The 18,466-nt window shown below is 41.4% G+C and overlaps 1 protein-coding gene and 1 long non-coding RNA gene across 2 annotated transcripts in view; one reads left to right on the top strand and one right to left on the bottom strand.

The window, feature by feature from the left end:
• Positions 1 to 12,744, bottom strand: part of LOC120232680 (atherin-like) — an 80,055-nt gene extending 67,311 nt beyond the window's left edge. The window contains exon 1 of the mRNA XM_039233536.1: positions 12,724 to 12,744. Coding sequence (XP_039089467.1) covers positions 12,724 to 12,744 — 21 coding nt within the window. The remainder of the gene's footprint in view (positions 1 to 12,723) is intronic.
• A 2,460-nt stretch (positions 12,745 to 15,204) lies between these two features.
• LOC120232647 lies at positions 15,205 to 16,257 on the top strand. Its single transcript, XR_005528617.1, has 3 exons — positions 15,205 to 15,253; positions 15,359 to 15,591; positions 15,921 to 16,257. It is a non-coding gene; the product is annotated as an uncharacterized LOC120232647 (long non-coding RNA).
• The last annotated feature ends 2,209 nt before the right edge of the window (positions 16,258 to 18,466 follow it).

The following is an 18,466-nucleotide window of genomic DNA, read 5'->3' as shown; positions in this document are numbered from 1 at the left end:
AAGGGGGATGGGCATGGAGGAGGGCACTCGTGAGGATGAGCACTGGGTGTTGTGTGTAAACTAATTTGACAATAAACTATTTGTAAAAAATAAATAAATAAATAAAAATTAAAATAAAATAAAATAATCCAAAGGAAAAAAAAAGTCAGATGCTCAACCAACAGAGCCACCCAGGCACTCCAAAATATTTTATTTTTAAGTAATTACTATACCCATAGTGAGGCTTAAATTTGTAATCCCGAGATCAAGAGTTGCAGGCTTCCCCGACTGAGCCAACCAGGTGCCCCATGAATTTGTTGTTTTATAGTTCTCAAGATCAGAAGTCATAAATCAATTCATATTCATGGGGCTAAATTCAAGGTGTCAGCAAGGCAGTGTTCCTTTAGGGAGCTCTAGGAAAGAATCCACTGTCCTGCCTTTTTCAGCTTCCAGAGGCTTTCATTGGCTTGTGGCTTCTTCCTCCCAAAGGAATTTACTCTCATCTCTCACCTGGATAACGCAGGATAATCTCTCCATCTCAATATGCTTATATTTGTAATGTTTTTAATATTTATTTATTTTACACACACACACACACAGAATAAGTGGGGGAGAGACAGAGAGAGGGAGACACAGAATCTGAAGCAGGCTCCAGGCTCTGAGCTGTTAGCACAGAGCCCCATGTGGGGCTCGAACTCATGAACTGTAAGACCACAACCTGAGCTGAAGTTGGATGCTTACCTGACTGAGCCACCCAGGAACCCCTCAATCCTTAATTTAATCACACCTGAAAAGTCCTCTTATCATGCAAGATAACATAGTACAGGTTTGGATGTGGACATCCGTGAAGGGCCATTATTCAGCCTACCAGCATATAGTAATAAAGAAAATATGACATTTGCAGAGGGATAGACACATAGATCAATGGGACAGAACAGAGGAACCAAAAATATGCCCAATTGATTTTTGACAAAGGTGCAAAAGCAATTCAGTGGAGGGAAGATGGTCTTTACAATAAATGGTGCTAGAGTGGCGCTGGGTGGCTCAGTCAGTTAAGCATCCCACTCTTAATTTCTGCTTAGGTCATGATCTCACAGTTTGTGAGATTGAACCCCATGCTGGGCTCTGCACTGACAACATGGAGGCTGCTTAGGATTCTGTCTCCTTCTCTCTCTCTCTCTGTCCCTCCCCTGCTTATTCTTTCTCTCTCTCAAAATAAATAAATAAGCTTTTGGGGCACCTAGGTGGCTCAGTCAGTTAAGGGTCCAACTTTGGATCACGTCATGATCTCACACTTTGTGAGTTCAAGCCCCACATCGGGCTCTGTGCTGACAGCTTGGAACCTGGAGCCTGCTTCGGGTCCTGTCTCTCTCTCTCTGCTCCTCCTCCATTCATGTCCTCTCTCTGTCTCTCAAAAATAAATAAGTGTTAAAAACAATTTAAAATAAACAAACAAATTCAACTTTAAAAAATGATGCTGGAGCAACTGGACATCCAAAAACAGAAAAAGAAAAATGAACCTTCACCTAAGTCTCACACCTTATACAAAGGTTAACTCAAAAAGGATTGCAAAGAAAATGCAAGGAAAAAAAGGATCACAGACTTATATTTAGAATATTAACTTAGGAAAAGAGTAGGAAAAAAATCTTTGCAATCAAGGGCTAGACAAAGAGTTCTTGGACTTGACACCAAAAGCATGATCCATAGAGAGAAAACTTGTTAAATTGGGCATCATCAAAACAAAACTTTTGCTCTGCAAAAGGCCCCATGAAGAGAGGATGAAAAAGCAGTTATCGGTAGGAGAAGATTTACACAAAGCACATATCTGACAAAGATCTAGTATCTAGGATATATAAAGAACTCTCAACACTAAACAGTAGGAAACAAATGATCCCATTCAAAAATGGGCAAAAGTCATGAACAGACATGTCACCAAAGAGGATATATGAATGATAGATCAGCATATGAAAAGATGTTTAACATCATTAGCCATTAAAGAAATACAAATTAAAATCAGAATGTGATACCACTACACACCTATCAGAATAGTTAAAATAAAAAAAAATAATGACAACATCAAATGCTGGTGAGGAAGTAGAAACACTGGATCACTCATACATTGCTGGTGAGAATGTCAAGTGCTAAAACTTGAAAAACAGTTCACTCTCAGATCACTCTGGGAAACAGTTTGGCACTTTTTTAATAAAACTCAATATGTAACTACCACGTGACCCAGTGATTACACTCCTGGGCATTTATTCCAGATAAACAAAGACTTATGTTCATACAAAAATGTGTAGATGAATGCTTAGGGCAGCTTATAATAAATAAGCCAGAACTGGAAACAACACAGTTGCCCTTCAACAGGAGAATTGTTTGTGGTACATGCACATCATGGAACTCTACTTGGAAATAACAAGGAAAAAACTATCAACACATACAAAAACCCAGGTGAGTCTCTAGAGACTTACACTGAATGACAAGAACTAATCCCAAAGGTTATATACTGTTTGATTTCACTTCTATAACATTCTTTTTTTTTTTAAATTTTTAATGTTTATTTATTTTTGAGAGAGAGAGCACGCAAATAGGGGAGGGGCAGAGAGAGAGGGAGACGCAGAATCCCAAGCAGGCTCCAGGCTCTGAGCTGTCAGCACAGAGTCAGAAGCAGGGTTTGAACCCATGAACTGCGAGATCATGACCCAAGCTGAAGTTGGACGCTTAACCAACTGAGCCACCCAGGTGCCCCTCTATAGCATTCTTGAAATGTAAAAGCTTTAGAACAGGAGAATAGATTAGTGGTTGCCAGAAGTTTAAGAGTAGATTAGATGCAAGAAGGAAATGAGTATAGCTATAAAATGGCTACATGAAGGTAATAGAAATGTTCTGATGTTTACTGTGTCAATGTTAATATCTTTGTTGTGATAGTGTGCTATAGTTTTGCAAGATGTTACCATTGGGGGGACTGGGGTAAAGGCTGCAAGAGATCTTTCTGTATTATTTCTTACAATTGCATGTAAATTTAAACTCAGTGAGTCACCTGGATGGCTCAGTTGGTGGAGTGTCTGACTCTTGATTTCAGCTCAGGTCATGATTCTAGGGTCATGTGATCAAGTCTCATGTTTGGCTCCATGCTAGTGTGGAGCCTGCTTAAGATTCTCTCTCTCTCTCTCTCTCTCTCTCTCTTCCCCCTTACCCCCCCTCCCTTGCTCGTGTACTCTCTCTCTCTCTAAAATAAAAAAATAATAAATAAAAATTAAAAAATAAGTGATAAGAGATTAGATTAGGTAAGCAATTAGAAACCATGGGTAAAATAGGAATCGCTGAGTCTGTATGCATATAAACAAACAAATCAAAAAATAAAATGGTACTCAAAGATGTAAAATGAAAAGTGGAAATCTTTTTCCCTTCCTCATCCTCCAGTCACCGTTCTCAGGGGCAGCCCCTCTCAATACTTTTAACTGGGCTCTTCTAATATTTACCTACACATTTCTGTGTGTAATTCGCAAGCTTATACTGCCATTTCTTTACCAGGTATTTGCATTATCTAGTGTTTCCATTTTTAAAAAATAATTTATTTATTTAAGTAATCACTACCCCCAATATGGGGCTGAAACTCACAACCCTGAGATCAAGAGTTGCGTGCTCTTCAGGGTACCTGGGTGGCTCAGTCAGTTAAGCATCTGACTCTTGGTTTCGGTTCATTCATGATCTGACAGTTTCGTAAGATCAAGCCCCGTGTCAGGCTCTGTGCTGGCAGGGCAGAACCTGCTTGGGATTCTCTCTCTCTCTCTCTCACTGCCCCTCCCCTGATCACACTCTCTCTCTTTCAAAATAAACAAATAAAGGGGCGCCTGGGTGGCTCAGTTGGTTAAGCATCCGACTTTGGCTCAGGTCATGATCTCACAGTTTGTGGGTTCGAGCCCCGTGTCAGGCTCTGTGTTGACAGCTAGCTCAGAGCCTGGAGCCTGTTTCAGATTCTGTCTCTCTCCTCTCTCTCTGACCCTCCCCTTCTCGTGTTGTCTCTCTCTGACTCTCAAAAATAAATAAAAAACATTAAAAAAATTTAAAAAGCCAAAATAAACAAATAAACATTAAAAGAGAGAGAGAGAGAGAGAGAGAGAGAGACGTGTGCTCTTCTGACTAAGCCAGCCAGGTGCTTCTATTATTTCCTATTTTGATACATGAGCGTATCTCCCACCCACCCAACTCATTTTCATTAAATCAGTGATCACTATTTCTATTATGATGATGACATAAAGATCTTTCACTGTTGAAACAAATAGATTTTATGATTATGTCTCCCTCCTCGACCCTTTCATTTTTCTAAGAGTTCTAGAGTTTTTAATGTTTACATTTCTTTAGGCTCTATATACCTACCAAAATGCTCCATTGGGTCAGTCCAATGTCTACCAAAATGTTTTTCCTGATCTCTTAGGTGTATCAGATAATGTAACAATTCCATTTCATGTATTACAAACTTCCTTCTTAGAGCTGCCTCTCTCTTCATTTGCCTGCTTTAAAGTGCCCTGATTGATCCCGAGTCCTGCTGCACAGTTTGTTCTGTGACTTCCTTTCAATCCCTCACAGTGTTGATGCCATTGTTTACTGGGCCCCCGTCTTCTTGTTTTAGTACCTCATTTTGCTGGAAAAAAATTTCTCTAGTAGCCTCAAATCAGAGAGTGAATGGGAGGCAAAATTTTTATGTTCTTTCATATCCTTGCATACTTAGACTTGAATCTAACCTCACTGGGTATAGAATTATAGGATGAAAATAATTTTCCTCTCAAGGATTTGAAAGGACTGCTGCAGTGTCTCTAGGCTTCAAGTATTGATGGAAGAGTTCAAGGCTGCCCTGTTCCCTGTTCGTTGTATGAAAAAAATGTGTAATAGATACATAGGCCTAAACTGTACAATTTTAAGAGCACAAAGAGATAAACATAAACAAGTTTGTGCAGGGGAGCCCGGGTGGCTCAGTCAGTTGAGCATCCAACTTTGGCTCGGGTCACGATCTCATGGTTGGTGGGTTTGAGCCCCGTGTCAGGCTCTGTGCTGACAGCTCAGAGCCTGGAGCCTGCTTCAGATTCTGTGTCTCCCTCTCTCTCTGCTCCTCCCCCACTCATGCTGTGTTTCTCCGTGTCTCAATAATAAATAAACATTAAAGAAAACAAGTTTGTGCAAATAAATATGAAGACAGATGAATGGTTTCTTTTATAGAGAAGCATAAATTATCAGAATAAACCCAAGAGTAAATAGTGACATTGAAATAAACCAATAACCACCAAATAATTTGAATTACAATTAAAAGGTTCTAGACCAAATATGTCACAGCCTCCAGTTATTTTAGGTGTGGATTTTATCATAACTGTTTAAGATGGAAAGGTTGTTGGGGTATCTGTGTGGATCAGTCAAACACCCAAGCTCAGGTCATGATCTTGAGGTTTGTGAGTTCAAGCTCCGCATCAGCCTCTGTGCTGACAGCTCAGAGCCTGGAGCCTGCTTTGGATTCTGTGTCTCCCTCTCTCTTCGCCCCTCCACCACTCTTGCTCTGTCTCTCTCTCTCAAAAACTAAATAAACATAAAATTTTTTTTAAAAATCCCAAATGGAATTTTGCCAACTCTGTTTCAGCAGAGTTAGTAACAAAAAAAATCATGAGCAAGTACGGTTCGTTCCAAGAATGAAAGGATGTTTTAACATTAAAGAAGTCTAGCAGCTTACTCACCACATGAACATACAGGGGAGAAATATATAATCATTTCAGTATATACAGAAAAATATTTTTAAAAATTCAATGGCTATTCATGATTTTTTTTTAAAAAAACACCTTTTTTTTTTGGCAAGCTAGAAATGAACTTTCATTTTACTTGATACAGGATATCAATGCAAAACCTAATGAAAATAATCATACTTAATGGTGAAACTTTAGAAGTCTTCTCATTGAAATAAAAAACAAGGGGCGCCTGACAGGTTCTGTGGTGAAGCATACAACCCTTGATCTTGGGGTTGTAAGTGCAAGCCTCATGTTGGGTATAAAGATTACTTAAAAATAAAATCTTTAAAAAAATAAAGAATAAGACAAGGATGCCCCCTAAGATTGCTTCTATTCTGCATGGTGCTGAAAGTTTTGATGACTAAAATTAAGGCAAGGAAGGGCACCTGGCTGGCTCAGTCAGTGAAACATGTCTCTTAATCTCAGGGTTCTAAGTTCAAGCCAGCCCTTAGGTGTAGCAATGACTTAAGAATAAAATCTTTTAGGGGTGCCTGGGTGGCTCAGTCAGTTGAGTGTCCGACTTCAGCTCACATTGTGATCTTACAGTTTGTGTGTTTGAGCCCCTTGTCAGTGCAGAGCTCACTTCAGATCCTCTGTCCCCCTCTCTCTGCTGCTCCCCCACTTGTGCTTGCTCTCTCTCAAAAAAAAAAAAATAAAACATTAAAATATATTTAAAAATTAAAAAGTTTTAAAAGACAAAGAAATAAAATACATGAATTAGAAGGGTTGATATCCTCTTATTAGGAGATAATATAATTGGCCACATAGACTATCTAAGACACCTAGAGACAAACAAAAGAGAGGTTGGATGTAAACTCAACATACCAAATTAGAAATGAAACAATAATAAATTAGAAATTATAAGAAGAAAAGATACATAGGATCTTTATGGAGAAAATGACAAAACAAGCAAAGTAAATAAAGGAACACCTAAATAAATGGAAAAATATACCTGTGTCTATGGAAGAAAAGCTTTAGTATTATAAAGATGTCAGTTTCCCCCAAAATGAGTTAACAAATTCAATGCAGTTATAATAATAATCTCAATGTGGGATAATAAAAGAGGCAGAAATAGTCATAACTTGCACAATAAGGAAGGCTTTCTTCTTAAACCAAACACAAAAAGCCCAAAACAAAAAGAAATTTCTGATACATTTTAATTAATTATACTTTAAAACTAGTATACAACAAAATGCATTGGAATACAAAAAGACAATTCTCAAACTGGAAGGAGATAACTGCAATGCATATGCTGAGAAAGGGTTAGTAGCCAGAATATATAATAAGTATAAAAAATTAAGTAAATAAGAAAGAAAAACAACTCCAAGTGGGGGGTGGAGGAAAGACACAAAAACAGGTGATTCACTGAACTGGAAAGCTATGTAGACAATAAGCATATGAAAAAATGCTCATCTTCATTAGTCACCAAGGAAATATAAATTAAAGCAACAAGATACCCTTTAATACCCATTGGATGGGCTGAAAATTAAAAAAAATAAAACCCATAATGCTAAGTGTCAGTAGAGATATGGGGAAACAGAGCTTCATATTTTGCTGATGGCAGTGAAACTTTGTAAACTCACTTTGAAGCATAGTTTAGTGATCCCTAGTAAAGTTGAAGATTTACATCAACCAAGAGCTTGCAATTCTACTTACTCATCTTTCATGCTGTGTGGGAGAGGTGGTCTCAAAGTGATATACCACGAAACTGGGTTAGATATAAGTATCTCGTCTATTCCGGGGCTTCTCAAGCTTCCATGTGAACACAAAGCACCCATGGGTCTTGTTAAAATGCGAGTTCTGTGCTGATGCATAGGGGCACATGTACCCCAATGTTCATAGCAGCACTCTCATCAATAGCCAAAACATGGGAAGAACCTAAGTGTCCATCAACTGATGAATGGATCAAGAAGATGTAGTATATTTATACAATGGAATACTACACGGCAATGAGAAGGAATGAAATCTGGCCATTTGTAGCAACATGGATGGAACTGGAGCATGGTGTCATGGTGAGCGAAATAAGTCAGGCAGAGAAGGACAAATACCATATGTTTGCACATATAGGTGGATTAGGAGGAAGTTAACGGAGCACGAAGTGGGAGAAGAAGGGGAAAAATAGTTGGGGAGAGGGAGGAAGACAAACCATGAGAGACTCTTGAATGCTAAGAACAAACTGAGGGCTGAGGGGGGTGGGGGAAACGGGAAGGGGGGTGATGGGCATGGAGGAGGGCACGTGTTGGGATGAGCACTGGGTGTTCTATGTAAACCAACTTAGCAATACGCTATTTAAGGGAAAAAAAATGCGAGTTCTGATTCAGCAGGGCTGAGATGGGGCCTGGGATTCTGCATTTCTAAGAAGCTCCTGATGGAAGCCCAAGCTGCTGATCAGAAACTTTTATTTTGAGTAACAGAGATAAAGCCTAGGTTGCCTGAAAAGGCCAGGCAGGTATCATGGTTGTGAAGCTGATTTGGTGGGGTCTATAGTGAATTACAGAGCGCATACCCTAAATAAAGTGGGCAGCTGCTTCTGGAGCTCAGGCTACATGATACAGGTTCAGAGGTTCTAATTTCTCAAGAAAGTCTGGAAATCAGGTTTTACATGAGATCTTACAATTTTAAAATGTTAACCACTCTTTACAGGGTAATGGAAAACACTGTGAGCTATACGCAGTGCATCTTTGGGCAAAATATGACCTGCTGGCCTTCACTGTGCAATCTCTGATCTAGAGTTAAGGTGGTACCAACAGGAAAGCTGATATCAACCTGTTAGGAGGTTGCCCGGGCTTAGGATGGGGAGGGGACGAGTGGGAGATTTGCTTCTCATCATGACATCTTCTGTACTGTTTGGTCTGTTATCACATGGTCATAGCTTTTTTATTTTTTTACCTAAAAACAGGATTAAATTTCTAGTTGTTCCATATTTGCTTTGCCCATTTTAACTACAATTAAGTTCAAGCTTAATCAGGAATATATCATTTAATTATGGTGTTGCTCTTAGAGGAATCCATCAACCTACTTTCTAATGATCCTTCTATGATGTGATTTCTAGGAATACGACATGGTGAGAAGTAAAGATGACCTGACGTGTAGGCATAAAATTAATTTAATTGCATCAACAGCCTTCTCAAGGGTCTTATAATCAGCCAGTATTTCAGGAAACAAAGAATCTAGGATCGCAAGTCTGGACGGTCACAGAGACTAGGTTGTGTTGTTCAACATACTACCGGTACTTGGACCTAGTATTTCTTTCACTATATTGTTCTATGTTCCTGACTTCTCCTTTAAGATCATATAAGGTGTAGAATACCAGGTCCAGGTCTTAACCTTTTTTTAATGTTTGTTTATTTTTGAGAGTGTAGAGGGGCAGAGAGAGAAGGGGACAGAGGATCTGAAGCAGGCTTTGTGCCGGCAGCAGAGAGGTCAGAGGTTGGGCTCGAACTCACTAACTATGAGATCATGACCTGAGCCGAAGTCAGATGCTTAACCAACTGAGCCACACAGGCACCCTAAGGTCTTGAAATATTTTTGATTAACAATCACAATGATAATAGTGAAATAATAACAAATACGGTGCCTAACACTGTTTGTACACTTCCACTACACCAGGCATTATGCCCATTACTTGATGTTTATCATCTCATTTGGCCTAGGAAAACCAATTGATAGTTCCCTATAAATGACAAGTTACTAACAAAGGGAAGATAGCAATGTTACAGTGGAGAAACCTGACGGACATCACCTTAATCAAGTGATCAAAAGTAACAATATTGGAAAAATCTGACATCACATGCCTGCTGAGATAATGCACTGGGGACACAACATAATTTCAACAGTATCTTTACCCAAAATGCATAATCATAATATAATCAGGATAAAACAACAGACAAACATTTTGGAAATAAATGACCAGCACTTTTCAAATATGTCCATGTCATAAAACCCAAGACTATGAACTATTACAGATTAGAGCTTAACAAAGAATGACTACTAAATTCAATGTATAATCTTGTTTTGGGTTCTTAACTGGGAAAAATAGCTACCAAGTACAATATTCATAAAAATGACAAATTTGAATGTGTACTATAGAGTATAGTATTGTACCACTTTTAAATTTCTTGATTTAGATAAACGTACTGCAATTATATAAGACAATGTCCTTGTTCTTAGAAAATATATCGAAGTATTTAGGGATAAAAGGGCACAATATCTCCAGTCTTGCTCCCAAATGGTTCAGGAAAAAAATTCACACACACACACACACCCATACAGAAAGATAAAATAAATAAAGTAGATTGTGTAAACTATAAAGAATTGTAAGTTTGAATTAATAGCAAAACAAAATTTACAAAAAATGAGATAGATAACTATAATTACCCTATACTACAGATGAAGAAATTGAAGATCAAAAAGCTAAATCATTTATACAATTACTAAGAGCTAGAATCTGGATTAAACCCAGAGTTGTTGATTCCAAAGTCCGTGTTCTTAACTATTGAAGTATGATGGGGGTGTCTGGGTGGCTCAGTTGGTTAGGCGTCCAACTGCGGCTCAGGTCATGATCTTGTGGTTCATGAGTTCAATCCCCACATTGGGCTCTGTGCTGACAGTTCAAAATCTGGAGCCTTCTTCAGATTCTGTGTCTCCCTCTCTCTCTGCCCCTCCCCTGCTTACACTCCATCTATCTCTTTCTCTCAAAAATAAAAATAAACATAAAAAAACTATAGGGTATATTGTCCCAAATTAGCAATTTTGTTCTGTTTCGGGAATAGATCGTATATGTTTAAATCAGTGCTTTCTTTAAAGCAGTCATCTTGGAGAACTATCTGCTCATTCAGCTGATGCTCTTGCTGCCTTGAGTCCTCTCTTTGGAAATGCTATCTAAGATCAGTTTGCTAGTCATGTACTTTAGACTTCACCTTGATTTTTCACCTATATTCCCCATATCTCAATGTTACTCTCCAAATGACCACTTTGAAGGGAGTACATGAAGTATGTTATATGCTTTTGAAGTTGTCACATGACTTTATAGATATCTTTATTTGATCTTTTCCAGCCCTTTTAATACATCAGGAACAATAGTTGCTTTATGTTTTTTTTTTAATTAAAAATAATTTTTTTTTACATTTATTTATTTTTGAGAGACAGAGAGAGACAGAGTGTGAGCAGGGGAGGGGCAAAGAGAGAAGGATACACAAAATCTGAAGAAGGCTTCAGGCTCTGAGCCATCAGCACACGGCCTGACACAGGGCTCAAACCCACGAACAGGTGGCTCCAAGAACAATCGTTGCTTTAAAAGCTGATGTGGGGGCGCCTGGGTGGCTCAGTCGGTTAAACGTCCGACTTTGGCTCAGGTCATGTTTTCACGATTCATGAGTTCCAGCCACACATCGGGCTCTGTGCTGACAGTTCATCAGAGCCTGGAACCTGCTTCAGATTCTGTGTCTCCCTGTATCTCTGTCCCTTCCCTGCTCGCACCCTGTCTCTCTTCCTCTCAAAAATAAATAAATATTAGAAAACAATTTTTATTAAAGCTGATGTGGTTTGCAAATATTTTCTCCCATTCTGTAGGCTGCCTTTTAGTTTTGTTGCTTGTTTCCTTTGTTGTTCAGAAGCTTTATATCTTTGTTTTTTTAATGTTTATTTTTGAGAAAAAGAGAGAGAGAGAGATTTGATTTGAGTAGACATTTCTCCTAAGATGTGGAAATGGCCTATAAATACACGAAAAGAGGCTTAACATCACTAGTCATCAGGGAAATGTAAATCAAAACCACAGTGAGATACCACTTTACACCCACAATGAAGGTATTAATCAGAAAGATAGTAACAACTATGAGGAAAGCTATGGAGAAAGTGGAATCCTTGCGCACCACTGGTGGGAATGGAAAATGATGGAGCCCTTGTAAAAAACAGTCTGGCAGTTAATCAAATGGTTAAGCATGAAGTCACTACATAATCCAGCGATTCCACTACCAAGTATATACCCAAGAGAACTGGAAACATAAGCCCACCCCCAAGCCTGCACATGAATGTTTATAGCATCATTATTCATTACAGCCAAGAGGCAAAAGAACCCAAATATCTGTCAACTGATGAATGGATACACAAAATCTGATATGTCCATATCATGGAGTATTAATTGGCCACAAAAGAGAATGGAGTGCTGATGGATGCTACAACATGGATGAACCTTAGAAACAGTATATGCTATGTGAAGGAAGCCAGATATAAAAAGCCACACATTATATGATTGCATGTGATTATATGATTCCACTTAGGAATCCAGGATAGGCAATCCTATCCTTGTTCAGGATAGGCAAGTCTATAAAAACAGGGAAGAGATTAGTGGTTGCCAGAGGTGGAGAGGAGTGGGCATGATAGGGAATGATTGCTAGGAGACACGGGATTTCTCTTGGGGGTGACGAAAATGTTCTGTTGTTAGGTAGCGGTGCAAATGCACAACTCTGTCAGTATAGTAATAACAACCTGAAAGGGTGGATTTTATGGTATGTGGATTATATATCAATAGAGTGATTTTTAAGTAGGCTCCATGCTGAGCATGGGGCCTGAACATGGGGCCTGAACTCAAGACTCTGAGATCAAGACCTGAGCTGAGGTCAAGAGTCAGACACCCAACTGATTGAGCCACCCAAGTGTCCCTCAACAAAGCCCATTTTTTTCCAGAAAAGGAAGGTGCAAGTGGGTGAGTCTCAGAGAGAAGGGGACAGAGAGAGAGAGAGAGAGAGAGAGAGAGAGAAGCGGTTCTTACCTGAAGTGGGGCTCTTGCTCACCCAAAGCAGGGCTTGAACTCATAAACCATGCAGGATTATGACCTGAGCCTAAGTCAGATGTTTAACCAAATGAGCCACCCAGGTGCCCCAATAAAGCTATGCTTTTAAAAAAAGACAACGTCTAAGCTCCTACTCAGAAATTGCTTTAGGCTTTTTTCACTTCCCCAGGCCTTACTACTCACCTCCCCTATCCTCGCAGCCATCTCCGATTATATAATTGCGTTCTCACTTTCCAGCTTCCCTGTTGAATTTGAAGAGACCCAGGATTTGGACATTCCACCCACAAGTGTTTCATCAATGGACACATAACCCATGTCAGGCCAATTAGTACCAACAAGACCCAATTTAGGGATTCCCAGGGCTCTAGCAGGGAGGGGATGCCACTTTTGGATTAGGCATTGTGAGACAGAAGGTACCAGGGGTTTCAGTAAGGGTCTGGAAATGGAAGCCAACCCTGAGGAAGTATCTATCTCTAATGGCTCCCGATAAAACTGACACTCAGCAATAAGCCATGCATGTAGTTGGCTCTACCTCTAACATTTAAGCTTCTAGTGAATTACAAACAGCCTGTTGTGCATAAACCCATGTGGATCTTTTTCTTTATTTATTTTTGGTCACTTGCAATGAAAGGATCCTAAATGATATGGATCCTTTTCTGACACTCCCAACCCTATCAGGATGTGATTTCAAAATTTTCACCCTCACAGGACCCTACTTGGTCTACCTATGAAAGGAAGGACACAGGACATTTCCAATACCACGGCACATGTAAATGTGGACTCCCATGAAACACACAAGTGAAACAGGCATCCAACAGTTGTTTCTTTTTATCTGAAAAGCTGGAAAGAAAGTGGTACCATGCAGGAGGATGGTACGGAAATCAGGAGTTAACTCTTTTCCTATCCAAAAGCCAGAGAGATTTATTGCCAACAAAGGGGGCAAAGAGCGTGAAGGTCTCAAAAACCTGGAGAAAGAATAAATAATTAGGTTGGCTTCAGATAAACTAGTGGAATCCCCACACAAGGAACTGCATTCCCTCTCTATGAGAGCCAACCAGGAGAGTACCTGTACCTATGAGGATCAAGGCTTGGAAACATACAGAACTCAAATTAGGGTAGTCACCCCAGAAAACCCAGAATGAAATGTGACTATAGCTAAGTAACCCGCAGCCCAAGTATATACTGTGCTGCACCCAGCCTCCTGTTGGGCACATAGCAGTGTCCTTAAATGTGTGTTGAATAAATTAATGGATCTGTAGGAACACAAGCGTCCACACACAAGGAGGACATCTAAGAAATCTCAAATAGGCAGTCGTCATCCACGTGAAGTCCAGGGGATGGGGTATCTTACAAAGAGAGACATATAATTAGGAACATACATATAGATACGGTTAGAGACAATAGGGATAGAGACAGACATCCACCACTGGACTACAGACCTACTCACAGTGCGGGAACCCGACCTTGGACTCTCCTGCATTGAACAAGGTAAATTTCACCTACTGTGGCCTCTTGGCAGCCAGCCAGCTGGCTTTCATCTAGTGATAACCTCTGCATTTGTTATGAGCTAAGCTAGCCTTAGTACCGCAGCTACGTTAACCTATGTACCAAGTGGTGAAAAAGCTAACCATTGCATCAGGGAAGATGTTTAAAAGGCAGAAACCGTGCTAGCTAGTCAGTGCATGCGATTTCCTGCTGTGATTCCTCTTCCTACAATCTTACATTGGGAGCCCTTGAAGGACGATTAGGTGAGAATATTGCCCAGGCGAAAAGAGTTCTAGGCCCTTTGTGGCCTCCAAGAGAAGGTCCCGAGGGGCCTCTCCCACCTCCACTGGGCACACCACGTTCACGGAGACACTACTGCATCTCCTGTTCTAGATAAAAACACGTTCCAGATAAAAACAAACAAAAACAAGTTTTCCATTTGTAAACCTACTCAGTCAATGCCAGGCCTTGCTTTGCTGTTTTGTGTGGTTACACTTTCTTATCAAAGGAAAACACAGGGGCTCCATTGAGCTCTGTGTGTCAGTCATAACTACAGAAAGGGAGTTTGATCCCTCCTTCATTTGTTGTTTTTTTTTTGTTTTTTTTTTGTTTTTGGATAAAAAGGCCCACAAAAAAAGTTTGCTTGGAGAGAAAGGATATTATGTAAATAATTAGCCCATTCCAAGATTAGATAACACATATATATAGTGCAGTAGAGAGCCGAAGAAAAGGATGAGAATTTGCAGCAGAACGGGACAGTTTATGAATCTGAGAAACGGGAATTGTCTCTGGTGTCCTGCTTATCGAGAATGCATGAAGAATAGGTTGGAATGAGGCCCCAGCCCAGATCTGGATTTTCAACGTACGAAGAATCAGAAACCAGTAAAGAAGGCCTAAATGCTAACGCCATGCTGAGCTGAACAGAATCTCTTCATCCATTTATGAAGAAGAGGCTGTGTTATGAAGTTGTGTAGACGCCCGGGTTCACTGACATGTGCACTAATTCTTCTACATGGGACCAAGAGAGAGCTTATGAAAAACCTCTGATGAAATGTTTCTAGGATAATCAGGTAAGAGTCTGTTCAGACAGGCCCCCCCTGGGGGAACCTGGGCAGGCTGACTTGGTTGATGTTTTTTTTTTCCTCTCTGATTTATAGGCTCAGCCAGTGCTTTCTCACCCAAGGTTTGGTCTCCCTAACCTAAGGTTTGATGTCTGAGGCATCAAAAGGTAACAATGCTCAAGTCTATATCTGACCATTAACCCATGTCTCTATACCCCTAAGGTGCAAATGGGAATGTTCATGCAAATATCTTCATGTCGTTGTTTGTCCAGTGTTGTCCTCTGCTTTCAAAGAAGACAGTACTGATGCCGAAGGCTGATGAAGGCTGAAAATCGTGTCATCCAACAGTATTTTGAGGGCATCCAGAATTGCCATTAGATATACTGCACGAGGAGCCATAGATCTGGCCCTGCATCAATGAGCCAGCCGCCAATGAGAACAGCTGTCTGACACCTTCACCTAGTCCACGGCCTCCTCAACCTGCTGGGTTCCTAAATTGTTTCAGGTATCCCTCGTGTCTAATGTTGATTTCAGCCCTCAGACATGTGCTTGATACCCTCTTTCAAGAAGAGGCTTGTTGCGAGACACCTGGGTGTCTCAGCCCGTTAAGCATCTGACTCTTGATTTCAGCTCAGATCATGATCTCACAGTTCATGAGTTTGAGCCCTGCATTGGGGTTTTCTCTCTCTCCTCTGTCCTTCCCCTGCACTCGACCCTCTCTCTCTCTCTTTCTATCTCAAAAATAAACATTAACCAAAAGAAGAAGGGGCTTTTTGCTAGCCTTGAGTAAACTCACTTTTGCCTCTTGGGTTACTTCTGCTCTCTCTGCTCCAGGGAAAAACTTCACTTGATCCAGAAACAGAAACACAGAAAAATCAGAGGAGGAAGAAACATGGAAGACATTCTAACTCACATGGAGCTTCCGATGACCCAGGCACGCGACACAGACCGAGCTATAGCAGCAGCACATGGAAGAGCCCTGCCTGTGGTTCAGACTCTGCTTAGAGATGCCGTGCCCACCGCAAGTAGTGGGGTACATGTGGGGCAGAAAAGCATGGGGCCAGGAGAGAACAATGAGGTGGAAAAAATGTCTGCTCTTAGTTTGGGTCCAAGTTCAGAGGCTGATGCCCCATGCCCAGATGAAGTTCCAGTCCATGCTGCATTCCACGGGCCTAGTAGCCAAGGCAACACAGGGAAGAAAAACAGCCGGAAAAGGAGGAATAGAAAGGAAAATAAGGTTGTTTATCTCCCCTGGCCTCTGACGCTACAGACCCGGGCGTCTTCTGCAGCCCCCGTTCTGGGCCAGACTTGTGTCACAGGGGCTCTGCCAGTTGCTGATAGTGGAGTCAGCGCCATGTATGAAAACAGGGAGGAAGGGGAGAGTGATGACAAAGAGAAAGCATCCATTGTCACTCAGCCTGAAAAGTCAGTTGCTGGCACCCCGTTGCCAGGAGAATGTCCAGTTCAGGCCTCTCTTGAGGGGGCAGCCAATGAGGAGATAGCAAGAGAGCAGGAAGGCAACCCTAAAGGAAGAAATAAAAAGAACAGAAAGGTCATGGCCAGTCCTTGGCCTCTGACAGTACAGGCTTGGGTATCTTTCAGAGGCCCAGAGGTGCAGACGGCTACAGCAAGGGCTTCATCATTTACTGGGGATGGAGTCAATGTGGGGCCTAAAAGCAAGGGTCAGAAGGGTGAGGCAAATAAACCGTCAGCTGGTATTTTGTACCAGAGTACACAGGACAGTGCCCCATACTCAGCTGAGGGTCTGGGGCAGGCCTTGTGGGAGGGGGCCTTGCCCCCTGCTAGCTCAGAATATGGGGAGAAGAGAACCACATATAAAAGAAGGAATAGAAAGGAGAAAAGCATCTCGACCAGTCCTTGGCCTCTGACGGTACAAGCCTGGGCATCATTTGAAACAGCACACCAGGGGCAGACTTGCCCCCAGGGTAGGTTTTCTGCTGCAAGTATGGGGGTGGATGTGGGGCCAACGACCTGGCCCCAAATGGAGTATAGTGAGGAGGAAGCACAGGCCATTCTTCCTAGGCCTGAGAGGGTCCAGGCTGGTGCCCCCTTCTCAGCAACAGCCCCAGGACAGGCTTTACTTCAGGGGCATCCTTTGCAAGACGTACATTCCAAGGTGAGTCAAATCCAATGGAGACCCCAGGGGATAGAGGGAGAGCCAGTTCAGAGCAATCCAGAGCAAATTCTGGAACCCTGTCAGGAGTGGAGAGGAACCGAGAGACACTTGGGGGAACGGGACTTCTGGGAATGCACGGTGATGAATTTTGCTAGTCAGGTTGACCGTTGCTATTATGGGGAGCTCTGCTCACAACAGAGGATGGAGGCTGTGACCGTGACCAAAGCCCACACCCACATCAGCACTTCAGTGATGGGACCAGAGACGGACAGGGCTGAATCTCAGGCAGTCTGGATGGGGAAATGGGGAGGTTTCTGAGGTGCAGAGGAGAAAAAGAAAGAGACCTAAAGAGTATTTTGGGTTCTAGAAGTGCCACCGTCTATATCTGTTGGGAGGGAGGTGTTTAAATGCTACTCTGAATAGGGGGCGCCTGGGTGGCTCAGTCTGTTAAGCATCCAATTCTTGATTTCAGTTCAAGTCCTGATCTCTCAGTTCATGGGAAGGCCCCGAGTAGGGCTTTGCTTGGCATTCCCTCTCTCTCTGCCCCTCCTTTGCTAGCTTGCACTCCCCCTCTCTCTCATAAATGAATGAGTGAATAAATAAATAAATAAATATTTAAATGCTACTTTGAGGAAAGGAAGGCTCACTACCCACTTGGCAAATTTCCCTGTTACATGGTAACATTGCAAGTATTCTCTGCATGGGCGATTTCTCTCTGAAATTAAGTTTTGGGTTTATGGAGAATTGATGCATACACGTAATAATGAAGAAAAGCAAAGATGTTTTTTTCTGGATCTTCTTTCCCCTAACATTTTTAGCGTTGTTGGGAAAGGTGTGTTATGTATGGCTGATAAGCAGTATTAGAGTTTTAGAGTGTAAACCAGTGACAGAATGTGCATTGGATCCTGAGCATACCTCTCTGGACTGGGAAGTGTTATTTTATATTGCATATTAGACTGTAAATCGGCGTGATGATTGCATTTAGCTCTAAGACTGGCCAGTTTACAGTTGTTAACAGCACAGGCTCTAGAGCCACAGTGCCTGAGATCAAAGCCCAGCTTTGCCACTCACTACCTATGTTCCTCTGCGTAAGTTACTCTTCTCTTCTGGGCCCCAGTCTATCACCTGGGGGTAATAATAACACCTGCCTCATATATTGTGTGATTAAATGAGTTAATCCATGTGACGCACCTAGACTAGTACGTGGCATGTAATAAGCCCTCAGACACTATCACCTATCATT

The sequence above is a fragment of the Hyaena hyaena genome, unplaced genomic scaffold, assembly GCF_003009895.1.
Source record: "Hyaena hyaena isolate Hyena2069 unplaced genomic scaffold, ASM300989v1 scaffold_77, whole genome shotgun sequence".
In the NCBI taxonomy this organism is placed as follows: Eukaryota; Metazoa; Chordata; class Mammalia; order Carnivora; family Hyaenidae; genus Hyaena; species Hyaena hyaena.
Note: the sequence above shows the minus strand (reverse complement) of the source record. Positions and strands in the feature narration are given on the sequence as shown.